The 13,499-nt window shown below is 46.1% G+C and overlaps 1 protein-coding gene across 1 annotated transcript in view; it reads right to left on the bottom strand.

Annotated features, from left to right (window-relative positions):
- LOC139262434 (obscurin-like) overlaps positions 1–13,499 on the bottom strand; it is a 145,838-nt gene that overhangs the window by 28,794 nt on the left and 103,545 nt on the right. The window contains exon 10 of the mRNA XM_070877624.1: positions 3,270–3,377. Coding sequence (XP_070733725.1) covers positions 3,270–3,377 — 108 coding nt within the window. The remainder of the gene's footprint in view (positions 1–3,269; positions 3,378–13,499) is intronic.

Genomic DNA, 13,499 nt, shown 5'->3' with positions numbered 1-13,499 from the left:
AATCATTAATGTACAATGTAAACAGCTGGGGCCCCAGCACAGAACCTTGCGGCACCCGACTAGTCACTGCCTGCCATTCTGAAAAGTACCCATTTACTCCTACTCTTTGCTTCCTGTCTGACAACCAGTTCTCAATCCACATCAGCACACTACCCCCAATCCCATTTGCTTTAACTTTGCACATTAATCTCTTGTGTGGGACCTTGTCGAAAGCCTTCTGAAAGTCCAAATATACCATATCAACTGTTTCTCCTTTGTCCACTTTACTGGAAACATCCTCAAAAAATTCCAGAAGATTTGTCAAGCATGATTTCCCTTTCACAAATCCATGCTGACTTGGACCTATCATGTCACCATTTTCCAAATGCGCTGCTATGACATCCTTAATAATTGATTCCATCATTTTACCCACTACTGAGGTCAGGCTGACCGGTCTATAATTCCCTGTTTTCTCTCTCCCTCCTTTTTTAAAAAGTGGGGTTACATTGGCTACCCTCCACTCCATAGGAACTGATCCAGAGTCAATGGAATGTTGGAAAATGACTGTCAATGTATCCGCTATTTCCAAGGCCACCTCCTTAAGTACTCTGGGATGCAGTCCATCAGGCCCTGGGGATTTATCGGCCTTCAATCCCATCAATTTCCCCAACACAATTTCCCGACTAATAAAGATTTCCCTCAGTTCCTCCTCCTTACTAGACCCTCTGACCCCTTTTATATCCGGAAGTTTGTTTGTGTCCTCCTTAGTGAATATTGAACCAAAGTACTTGTTCAATTGGTCTGCCATTTCTTTGTTCCCCGTTATGACTTCCCCTGATTCTGACTGCAGGGGACATACATTTGTCTTTACTAACCTTTTCCTCTTTACATACCTATAGAAACTTTTGCAATCCACCTTAATGTTCCCTGCAAGTTTCTTCTCGTACTCCATTTTCCCTGCCCTAATCAAACCCTTTGTCCTCCTCTGCTGAGTTCTAAATTTCTCCCAGTCCCCAGGTTCGCTGCTATTTCTGGCCAATTTGTATGCCACTTCCTTGGCTTTAATACTATCCCTGATTTCCTTAGATAGCCACGGTTGAGCCACCTTCCCTTTTTTATTTTTACGCCAGACAGGAATGTACAATTGTTGTAGTTCATCCATGCGGTCTCTAAATGTCTGCCATTGCCCATCCACAGTCAACCCCTTAAGTATCATTCGCCAATCTATCCTAGCCAATTCACGCCTCATACCTTCAAAGTTACCCTTCTTTAAGTTCTGGACCATGGTCTCTGAATTAACTGTATCATTCTCCATCCTAATGCAGAATTCCACCATATTATGGTCACTCTTCCCCAAGGGGCCTCGCACAATGAGATTGCTAATTAGTCCTCTCTCATTACACAACACCCAGTCTAATGGCTTACTCCTGCTCCTATTTCTTATGTCCTTATGTTATGTTCTTATGTTCTTATAGCCATCTATTCTCCATAGAATCCATGTGCTCCTGTGAGTGGTGCATTAGCTGCTCCATGTAAATGGACATCTTATCCATGGAACAGCCTACAGTCACCATTCCCTGCGACACCGTGGTGCTCATGTTGGAGATGGACTCCTCCATTCTCTGAATATTTTCAGACAGAACGGTTGCAAAACCTGCCAGAGCCTCCTGCTCTTCTTCCTGCACCTCCAAGTCCGTCCTCTTTCTGGATGGCCCCCAAGGCTCAGTATCTGCATGTGGCTGAGCAGAGCTGTGAGCATCCTGTGCCCTCTGGCGAGGAGTCTCTACTGCAGTCCCTGTCTCCACCATCTGCTCTCGCTCATGTGTGACTTATGACAGACCAGTTGACAACACTGCTCTATCTCGCGTGGGACCCACCAAAGTGTCCATCTGCTGGCAAGGAACTGGTGCTGGGTGCGGTTATGTCTAGTGATGGTGCGCCCTCAGAGGCTGCAAGCCTCTCTGAGGTGTTGTCTTCCTCTTCCTCCTGGATAGTGAGGGGGGGGTGGAGGCGGCTCTTAATGGATGTATAGGAGAATAATGAAAAGAGTTAGATATGTCATATCAAGAATGGGTACAGGTACCATTATGCACTTGATGACCATTCAGTGGCTGATGACAGAAGTCCTCATATGAGTGACTGCTGTATGCCATGTGGCTGTATGAGGTGTAATTCTGTCACCAGGTTGCTGAGAGAAACTCCTGTCTCCGTCTCCCACCTCCAGCTGCTCGGCCATTTCTGATACTTCTACCACAGCCTCCTCTGCTGCTGTGAGAGTAGCAAATGATGGAGGTCCACCTCCAGTTCATTCCCTCTCGCTCATATTGCGGGCTCTCTTTTCTTGCAAGGAGGGAAAGAAGAGAAGGTTGAGTGAGAATGATGGAATGAGAGAAGTTAATAGATAGCTTAGATCTTTAGAGGGTGATTATGATGGAGTAGGGTGCCAAAGCCAAGTGGCCTCCTTGTGTGTTGTTCGTTGGAATGATTGCATTAGGATGAGGGTGATTGTGAGGGGTGGTCAGTCAGATGGGGATGTGATAATGTAGATAGAGAGGGATGGGTGCACATACAAGATATGTTGGTGTTAGGATGTGCAGCAGTAGGGTTGGGAAGGCAGAGTGATAGGGATGTGTTGAGACGCAATGCAGGATGAGGGTGAGTGTGGCTTTGCACTCACCTTTCCTGATCTCATGAGATCACTGAAACGTTTCCGGCACTGCACCCAGGTCCGTCTGACCACATCCCTCCAGGTGACCTCCTCTGCAATTTGGAGCCAGGCTGCTTTTGTCTCCTGGGGAGATCTCTTCCATCCATTCGAAGGGTAAAGCACCACCCTACCTGCTCTGGAGAATTGGAGGGAATTATCGGAGAACCTGGGTGCAGCCCTCTGCTTCTGTGCAATCATGTCTCCAAGTGTTTGCTGCAATCAAATCCTCCAGTGCAGTGACTGCACAATCCTAGATGAATCTCCAAATGCAATGTGGCCATAGCTCCTTTAAATATCTTGGCTGAAAATGCATCATCAGCGACGGCATCAGACCCGCACCATTTAATAGGGCCTGGTAATGCGTAGAGTAGGTTAATTAGGCCCCATTAGCGCAAAGTTAATGTCTGCAGCGGGATGGATGCAAGAACAGGGTCGTGACCTGCCACGCCGACTGACTGCACCCGACCTTTCCAGATAAAGAACATTCCCGCCATAATTGTCATTCCTAAATTTTGGAATCAAGTGGCACATTTTCTTACATGGTTGAAAACTGAAATTGGATGCAGCAATAAACATATCTTACCTGAAACCTTGCGCTTTCTTAGACACAGCACCACTGCCAGGATAATAATGAAGAGAAGAGCCAGACTCCCGAGAATAACAACAGTGGTGTGTTTAAAAGTGTAATCATCTGTCAGAAGAATAAACATAGATTTAACATTTAGTTTATAGATTAACTTCTTCAAAAAATTAACTCCCCTAATAACCCAGTGGATAAACCTACTGCCTGATTTACCATTAAACCATACAGGCCAGAAGATCCGTGGTTTAATTCACTGACCTCACTCAGGAACGTTGGAGCTACAACTGTCCTCAGTGCCCTTCAGTTAAGGACAGGCGGGAAATCACACAGAGTTCTAGCTCCTGGTTTCAATTCGGTGATTCGTTTTGGAAAGGAGATGTGGGCAGATGATGGGTAAGTAAAGGGTCTGATTCAGCTGTGATGCTTCCCGCTGTACAATCGGTGAAGGATACTCATTGTCTAGATTTATACTTGAATAGCGGCTATTTGATTGAGAATGCACTCAGCGGGGTAGGTCCTGACTCAGTGCGATAGTGTAAACCGGATGGGAATAAAAATGGAGAGAGATGTAAAATGGGCTGCTGACTCGCTATCACCTGTTCTACCCCAATATGGGAGAAGAGGGAAGAGGGAAAAACAGACAGAAATTTTGTACAATATATTACTGGCCATAATATTGAGCAAGAATTAATCCATGACAATGCTTCCTCATTAATGGCACCACAATGCATATTCGAGCAGCAAGACACGACCATGGAATGAGATTGTGACCATGATGTGCCACAACCTAAATATATGTGGGCTAGACTTTCCACTAGGTGGCTAAGGCCCAAAATAATGGGCCTTGTTCCAGCGATGTGGGATGTATCGCCCGTGTTGATCGCCGGCTCAAGGCCCATTTTTATTTTTGCTACTTTCCACTTGGCCTTACCTCAGCGATGTCAAATGGGCAATGTGATTTTTCAGCGATCTCACGATTGCCCAAAGAAAACGGAAGTGAATGAAAAAAAAGCTTCCCTAACAACACATTACTGCGCATGTGTAGCTTGATTTTTATTTCAGGTTGTTTCGCTTTGCCGTGTTTTGAGAGGTCAGGGGTCATCACACATGCTCAGAAGCTCTGTGTGGGTCTGGGAGAGAGAGATAGAGAGAGAGAAAGAGAGGAGAAAGGAGAGAAGATAGGAGAAAGCAGTTACCAGAGTGATCAAATTTAGATAAAAATACTACCCTTAATTCTAATATGCAGGGATCATTGGAAAGGCGAAGGGCCAAGCCCTTCAGCGAGGAGGCCAATGAGGCCCTCGCCAACATCGTCAGCGCGAGGTGGGAGGATCTGACACGGGGTGGGCATGGGAAACCTCCAATCGTGCATATCGGAGGATTTGGGCAGAGATTGCCGACGTGGTCACGTCAGCATCAAATGAAGTGCAGACACCGGACCAGTACCGCAAAAGATGGAACAGCCTACTGGCGGCTGCCCGAGTAAGTTGAAATTTATATTTGAAATCATCCATATGTATTATTTAATGATGTATGGAAATTGTAACTAGAATCTGCAAAGTCATCTCGTAATTTTTAAACATAACTAAATAATTAAATTATGATTAAATTATGATTACATTTATGCACCGCAACATAAATTTGAATGTTACAGTATGAAATATTTTATTCCTAGGCAATGTAATGCAAATTTGCAATTGAACATATAAATCTGTCAGACTGAAATGTTTATTGCCAAATCCATTTGCTTATGCCGTGCAATGTTATCTTATCACTTATAGAAGAAGATATCTATCAATCAACGTGAGCAACGCAGAACGGGCGGGGTCCGTGCCATGCTGCAGACTTTTAATACTTATGAGGAGCTTGCAGTGGCCTTGGTGGCGCCAGAAAGCCGTTCGGTCACAACCCATGATGTGGCCGAACCCACCCTTGAGTCACGTGAGTAATGAGAACTGTGCATTGTGCAATGTGTGAATCAATAGTAAATATTTGTTACGCGGGTAATCCTATGCAATTATAATTTAATTTGATATATAATTGAGATATACTATTGAGATGTACTATTGATCTTCAAATTAGGTCATGTTAGGCCTGATGATCGCTTGTGCATATGGGCTAATGTTTTGAGTTTTTGAAAAATTGAGATGTATTGATTTGAATTGTTAAACGTCGTTTATAAATATCATTTGTCTTTCAAAGGTCAACAAGTGTCCATGTATCTTCCGGAACCTCACAGGAGGAAGAGCCAGAGGAGGAGCCAGTGCAGACTCCTGCTGCTGCTGTGCATGAGCAGGAGGAGGAGGAGGAGGAGGAGGAGGAGGAGGAGGAGGAGGAGGAGGAGGAGGAGGAGGAGGAGGAAGAAGAAGAAGGAAGAAGAGGAGATTTTTTTTGTTGGGGGGGGGAACAACCTGCGGCCATCTTTTTTGAGAAAGATGAGGCACCAGGACCAAGCGGTGTGCAGGTGGTGATGCCAAGGCACGTGACATTGCACACGCCGACCCCACGGAGGTCCGGTCAGCGTGATATACACTCGCCTGCCACGGAGGACCAGACGGAGAGCTTACTATCTCTGTGCAGGGAGGTGGTCGTGATTGGTCATGACCTTATCCAGGGGTTCACGGGTTTCTCAGCCAATTGGAGCCAGTTCTCCACAACCTGGAGCGAGTTCTGCACGCACTTCTCCAGCTGGTCTTCTGAGCAGTCACAGACATGATTGTTTGATTGTGGTCGACAACAAGCTGCACATTTAGTGAGTGGAACCCCTTTCTGTTATGAAACACCTCTGCGTTCTTTAAGGGTGCTTTCAGGGCAATGTGAGTGCAGTCTATTGCTCCATGCACCTTGGGGAAGTCTGCTATTCTTGAGAAATCCAAAGCCCTCTCGGTCTGTGCCTCCCTGGTCATTGGGAAGCTTATGAAGTCCATCCTGCGAGCGTAAAGGGCTTCAGTCACCTGTCAAATGCAGCAATGTGTAGCGTGCTGAGAGATATGGCAGATGTCGCAGCTGAAACCTGAAAAGATCCCGATGCGTAGAAGGCTAGTGCAGCAGTAACCTTCACCTCAATGGACAGTGCGGTTCTGATGTGCTGGAAGATCACCCTTCACGAGTTGACATATCTCATCGATGACCTCCTTCCGGAATCGCAGCCTCCTAAGACAAGCATGTTCAGACAAGTTCAGGTAAGATTGCTTTTCCAAGTACCTTCATTGGCTGTACGGTCTCCTCCTCTGTCTTTGTCTCTGTCTACGCATTTCTCTGCCACCTCTTCGATTGATCCTTTCAGTAACCAGTGTGTGAACAGTTGCAATTAAAGGCAGGGAAAGCATAGGCCCCATATCACTATCAATAATTACTTTCATTAATCTTTCTACTCTATACTCTCTAATCACTGTATTCTGCACTTTCTGTACACTCTATGCTGTATACCAGTCAGTTTGATAGGCCCCAACAATATCAATAAATAACTTCACTATGTAAATGCTATTTACAAAATAATTTCAATATATAAAAACTATTTACCAAAAATAAGTTGATAATACCTTTATATTCCCTTTCCCAATATTCTGAGTACAATTAACTTCTATTTAACTCTCTAAATAACTCACAATTAATTTTCTACCCTTCCTCCGAAGTTCAAAATGGCGTCCATAGTGTCCATTTCCTTCTCTTAGGCCCAGTAAAAGCAACTACTTTCCAGCACTCTTTTGGGCCTTGCATCGGCCAGGTGCCAAAACTTGGGATGGGCCTTGTGTGGACGATCATCTCAGCGATCAAAGTGGAAACTTAGGCACCTGTTTTTCCGGCGATATTTTGGGCCTAGTTTCCACTTTTTGCTCAAAATGGACGATAGAGGTCCATTTTAGGCAATAGATGGGCCACAGATGGGCGATGTGAAGTGGAAAGTCTAGCCCATGATCTTTGTCCAGGTTTCAAAAGGAGGTGGGAAAGTGTGGATGAGCATTCCCCAGGGAGCATGAAGAGATACAGCGGCTATAACTCACCACATGTGGCAGGTTGGAGGGCACCTTTGGTAGGGACCTGGAAATAGGCTGCCTGTCCACACTTTCAGGTAGGTCATGGTCCACAAGGTGGGATACCAAAAGAAAAATGTTCCCCAACATTTAATTGATTATTCGACTGAACTTTGCATCAAAATAGCACCTAAAAATAGGCACCTTGCATAGGATCAATGAATATAAATCCTGTGCTACTGTGTTGCACCTGTATAGCACTGCATCTGAATTTCCTGCATAGATTTTCAGAGCGATGGCCCTGAAGGTGTTGACCAATATAAATTGAATGTAACTGCGTGTGGGAGTCCTGTGCACTCAGATTGCCAACTCTATTGCTGGGGATAATTCAGAGGCAAATCCACTCCAAAACAAGAAACCCGGAGATGTAGTTCCCAGAGCAATAAAGTTAAAATGATCAGAGTAAATGGCAAGCAAGTTATTTCTGCACCCTTCCCAATCCGATTTCACATGGGTCTGGGGAACACGTCAGCTAGTCAGCCTTTTTCATTATTCCTCAACCAATCATTCTCCAGCCAATCTCCAGCCAATCATTCTCCGGCCAATCATTCTCCGGCCAATCATTCTCCGGCCAATCATTCCCCGGCCAATCATTCTCCGGCCAATCATTCCCCGGCCAATCATTCTCCGGCCAATCATTCCCCAACAAATTATTCCTTGGTCATTCCTTCCTTGGTCAATTATTGCCCGAGCAAGCATTTTCCGGCCAATCATTCTCCGGCCAATCATTCTCCGGCCAATCATTCCCAGGCCAATCATTCCCCGGCCAATCATTCTCCGGCCAATCATTCCCCAACAAATTATTCCTTGGTCATTCCTTCCTTGGTCAATTATTGCCCGAGCAAGCATTTTCCGGCCAATCATTCACTGACCAATCATTCTTCAGCCAATCGCTGCCACTGCCAGGATTTCTATTCTAAAGTGTGATTGGTCAAGTAGAGGTCATATTCAAATGAGTAGTGGGGACAGAGTGACACCATGGCCGCGATTTCACCACCTGTGGCGAGACCGAGGCGGCTGGCCTCAATGGCATGTGGGAAACCCGCTCCAGGCTCCATCCCACCCTATTGAAGCAATCTCCCCTAGATGGGGCTTGTTAAGCCCGCCCTGCGAGGTTCCCGGCCAATTAACAGGAAGCGGGTCTGATGATGTCACCTGACGACGCGTCATCAGCCGGTTTCCTTAAAGGGACCATACCCACATTGATTTTGACAGTTGTTCTGTCAGTGTTCTGCAGCCTTGAGCTGCTGCAAACACGGACATGCACTGCACAGAGGTGCATGGTTGCACCCAGGGTCTACCATCACTCCCTGAAGATGCTTATGGAGGGAGTCACAGCAGACAGGGAGATCCTCTTCCTTCCAATGGGCGGAAGAGATCTCCTCAGGACAGCAGCGCAAGCAGGAATGTCGTTAGGAAGACCTGCCTGCAGTGGCACAAACCTTTCAATGATCTCAGCAGATCACGAAATGTTAGTGCAAAGCCACACTCAACCTCATCCTGCTGTGCCACTCATCAATTCTCCATTACTCTGCCTTCCCTACACTAGACCTGCACATCCTTACTTACAAGTTACCTTGCACCTCCACCCATCCCTCTCTCTCTATCTACATTATCAATTTCCCATCTCAGTAGCCACCCCTCACACTCACCCTCATTTTTGTCCAATCATATGAATCATTAAAGGGTAAGCACTTGGGGCTAGACTTTCCGGCCTTAGTGCTTCTTTTATTTTTCAGAATCACTGGAATATTGCCCATTTTAAAAACTGCTAGTTTTGCCTTTTTAATTTGGGAGGTAGCCTTAGCGATGTATTCAGTTGTGCAAGGCTGGCATCCATACAACAGACATTCTGCGCATGCCTGTTTTTTTTCAGCAAATAACTTTTCCCACGATTTTGGAGATCAGGGGTCATCTGCGCATGCTCAGAAAGCAAAGCGAGGGTGAGAGAGAAGGAAGGTTTTGAAAGAAGTTGATTTTTGAAGGAATGCTCAAGATGTCGCATGAAGATTCCGGAGGTAGTATGCAGGAGGTTTCAGGGAGAAGAAGGGCAAAAGCGTTTCCTGATGAGGCTAATGAGTCCTTAATTAACGAGATGGCGAATCGCTGGGGAAAATTAACCCAGGGTGGGTGTGGGATACCTCCTTCCACGCGTTTATCAAAAAAAAAGTTATTACATTTAAAATTGTAATGATGCACTGACTCATTAATTAGAATGTAAATCTGCCAGATTGTAACTAAGCTGAGTAATCTTGGGTAGCTTCCCTGCTAAGATTTGGACTGGGGTTGGAACCTGTGCTCTTTAAGTCTAATTTTGCTGAAATGCCTTAAATTTAATCGACAGTATTAATTATTATTTAAAGACTTTGATCGAATATTGTGGCCAAAGGACTGACTGGAAAAACAGACAGACCGCAAACATTCGGCATTCTACCACTTTAGTTTAGAAAGAGAATTATTAAATTATATCGCTGCTTGTATGCTGTGAGCAATTCTTTAACTTGGGCACCGTCTTCTTTTTGGTTATGTTGGTGGATGGGGCACGACTGAGCACTGAGGGGTCAGGTCAACTTTACCCAGACTGTGCGAGTCTCCCCGGCTGCTGTCAATCACACAGTGACCCAGCCTGGACTGGGGGAGAGCTGCCCTGGCTCACTGTCTGCCCTGGGACACTTTGGGACATTAGCTCCGGCCACACGAAGATCTCCGAGCGCAGCCCAGGGACACGGTGCCCCCTCCCATTACGGTCCTGTCATTATCAGCGGTCCTGATGTCCCCCGCCCCGCCCACGGAGGAACTTCATCAATTCAAATAAACCGTCTACCTCCCCTCAGCTGCCGAATGGCACGGCCCTTGGATGGGGCCTTTCCTGGAGATTGTACGCGAGATGTTTGGTGTCAAGCATTAGTTCAGAAACACCATCTTATTAAATATTTTCTCTGAACATAGATATTATAACCATGCATCAATTGGATACAAACCGTATTAGCATATAATGTTAACGTTAACGATGAATAGCATGTGGGGCGACTCATTGTGGATTACAATATCTGTTGTGTTTCCGTAATAGTACCTAATCAATTAGCTTATGCCATGTTCTTATCACATTTGCAGAAGAAGGTATCTAAGAATAAGGCGGAGCGGAGGCGGATCAGAGGAGGGTCTGCTGACCTGCACCCTCTCACTGATCTGGAAGAATGTGCCCCAGCCTTAGTGGGCATCCATAGTCGTTCTCCACCTGTGGTGGTGCAGATCCCGTTGTTGCGCCACATGAGTAATGTGTAAACCAGTGGTAAACCAGTGGTAATTTAAGGTAATGTAATGGCATTTGATTATAATATATGAATGATGTAATGTTATGCATGCAGCTTCTGTACTCTTCTGTACTCTCATGTTAATCATATGTAACTCCTCTCGTTCACATTTATTGTAGTAGTGCTGCTTCTCGTACGTATGCCTGCACAGCACAAGCATTCTCATGTCTTCACTTCTCTTCTAATAACCTGAATTATGTTTTCCAGGCTCCCCAGGCTCAATGGGAGGCCCCTGCAGCAACACCGATACCGCTGCAGGTTGTGCTCACCACGGGTGACGAACAGCAAACCGAAGAGGAGGAGGACAACTCTGAGCCAGAAATGTCATCTGCGGTACCTGCGGCCACATCATCCTCAACGGATGAAGTGATGGGGCCAAGTGGCTTTCAGCAGGCCATTCCAAGTCGTCCACTGTCCACGCCGACCCTGCGGAGGTTCAGTCGGCGAGGTAAGCACATGCTGCGATGGGCAGATGTCAATGAGGACATGGTGTCAACTCTCGAGGGCGAGCGACGACATAGGTCGAGAGCTTCTCCAGGTGGTTGGTGGGTTGACTGGCAACATTGCCACACTGTCTGCCAGAATAACGGAGGGCATGGGGCAGATAGTTGCGGCAATGGGGCGAACGACCGACTCTGTCGATGCTTTGCAGCACGCGATAGTTTCGGGATAGGGCACTGCACCCCAAGGTGCGGTAGCACCAACCAGCACGACAGATGCGAGAACTTCCTTCCTGACTCGGAAGACGTTTCTTCATAAACGTCTTCTCAATTCACTGAGGTCATTCTGCCGACGTCACCACCCCAACCCACCGGCCACAGCAACAACCCTTGAGGTGCTCTGTTGCAAGACGTCTTGGTTCCCTTACTCAGGGGTTACAACAAGGCGGGGTCAAGGTAGAGGAAGGAAGTGTGGCCATAGGTGGGGGGTGGGGGGGAGTATATTTTATTGTTTTGTTGTTATTAAAAACAAATTGTTGAATGTTGACTTTTGGCAATGGTGGGAGGGTGTTCTTGTTATACTGTTGTGTTAAAAATGTTGTTCACTGTTGGAGTTGGGGAGAGGTGTTATATATGTTTGTTAAAAAATGTTGTTAAGTAATTGTTAAATTATTAAAAATGTTTATTTAAGTTTACAATTGTTGTGAAGTGTCTTCTAATAACATAAGGTAAAACATCAATTCAAGGGTTGCAAACAACGGCCATGGCCAGGCCAGGCAAGGATGAAAGGGAATTAAGGGTTACGGGGAGCGGGCGGGTAAGTGGAGCTGAGTCCACGGCCAGATCAGCCATGATCTTGTTGAATGGCAGAGCAGGCTCGAGGGGCTAGATGGCCTACTCCTGTTCCTAATTCTTATGTTCTTATGTTCTTATGAAACGTAACTTCACGCAAAGCATTCATTTATGAGCTGCTAACGCAATAGTTTTGCAGCTGCATAAGTACCACGGGGCTTTTCCAGTGGTGTGGGGAGGCGGGGCGTGGGGGAATGGGTTCATTGGCAGGCTGATTATCTTCCACGAGCTCCTCGCCCTCCTCCTCGTCCTCCTCTTCCGCCTCCCCTCTCTCCTGAGGTGGACCAGCAGTCTCATCTGGCAATTGTTATCCTCTCCTGATAGCTAGTTTATGCAACATGCAGCACACCACAATGAACTCAGCGACCTGCTCAGGGTGATATTGTAGGTTGTCTCCTGAGTGGTCCAGGCAGCACTCCAATTGTCTTTACAACAATATTGCATGTAGCTATATGGCTTTCATTATAGCGCTTCTCGTCTTCTGTCTGGGACTGATGCAGAGGGGTTATGAGCCTGCTGGCAAGGCCATATCCTTTATCCCCTAGCATCCAATCGTGACCTTGTGGCTGACTCTTAAATAGGTCAGAGACAGTGCTCTCATTCAAGATGTGTGCATCATGGATGCTCCCTGGAAAATTTACATTTACTGCCATGATTATTTGCTTGTGGTCGACAACGAGTTGCACATTCAGGGAGTGAAATCCCTTTTGGTTCTGAAGTACCTCTGCATCCTCTAATGGTGCTCGCAGGGTAATGTGTACACAGTCTATTGCTCCCTGCACCTTGGGGAAGTCTAATATTCTCGAGAAACCCAAAGCCCTCTCACTCTGTGCCTCCCTGGTCATAGGAAAGTTTATAAAGTCCATCCTGCGTGTGTAAAGGGCTTCAGTCACCTGTCGAATGCAGCAATATGTGGCATGCTGAGAGATACCGCAAATGTCACCAATTGAGGCCTGAAAGGAGCCCGATGCGTAGAAGGAAAGTGCCACAGTAACCTTAACCTCAATGGGCAGTGAGGTCCTGATGATGCTGGTAGGCTGCAGATTTCCCTTAATGAGCTGGCATATCTCACTGATGACCTCCTTTCGGAATCGCAGCCTTCTAATGCACGTGTTATCGGACAAGTCCAGGTATGATTGCTTATCCCTTTAAATGCGTTGGGTGTAACGTCTCCTCCTTGTGAACAGTCTGCCACCTCTTTGATTGGGCACATAATGCTCTTCAATATATCTTCTCCCGTCTCTGTTCTGCAGCATGTGATTAGTCATCAATACTGGTTGAGAAATTATAGGCCCAATAACTATAATCAGTTTAAATGCCCTTAATCTCTCTTCTTAATTTGTCCTCAACAAATACAGCGATTAGATGATTGGCAAGAGTCAAAATAGCCCTTAAAATCACTCACAAATTATTTCTCCTCCCAACCACTTCATGCAGCCTTTTATTTAAGATCCTCCAAGTTACAAAATGGCGTCCATAGTGCCGAGTTAAGATAAGGTGAGTGCAGCTTTTCTTGAGTGTCTTTTTGGGCCAGGTTTCATTTGGGCGAATTATGGTTGAAATGCCAAAGGTAGCACTCGGCGATAATCT

This window comes from Pristiophorus japonicus, chromosome 4, assembly GCF_044704955.1.
Source record: "Pristiophorus japonicus isolate sPriJap1 chromosome 4, sPriJap1.hap1, whole genome shotgun sequence".
Classification (NCBI taxonomy): domain Eukaryota; kingdom Metazoa; phylum Chordata; class Chondrichthyes; family Pristiophoridae; genus Pristiophorus; species Pristiophorus japonicus.
The sequence above is the reverse complement of the archived record's forward strand: the minus strand, read 5'-3'. Positions and strand labels throughout refer to the sequence as shown.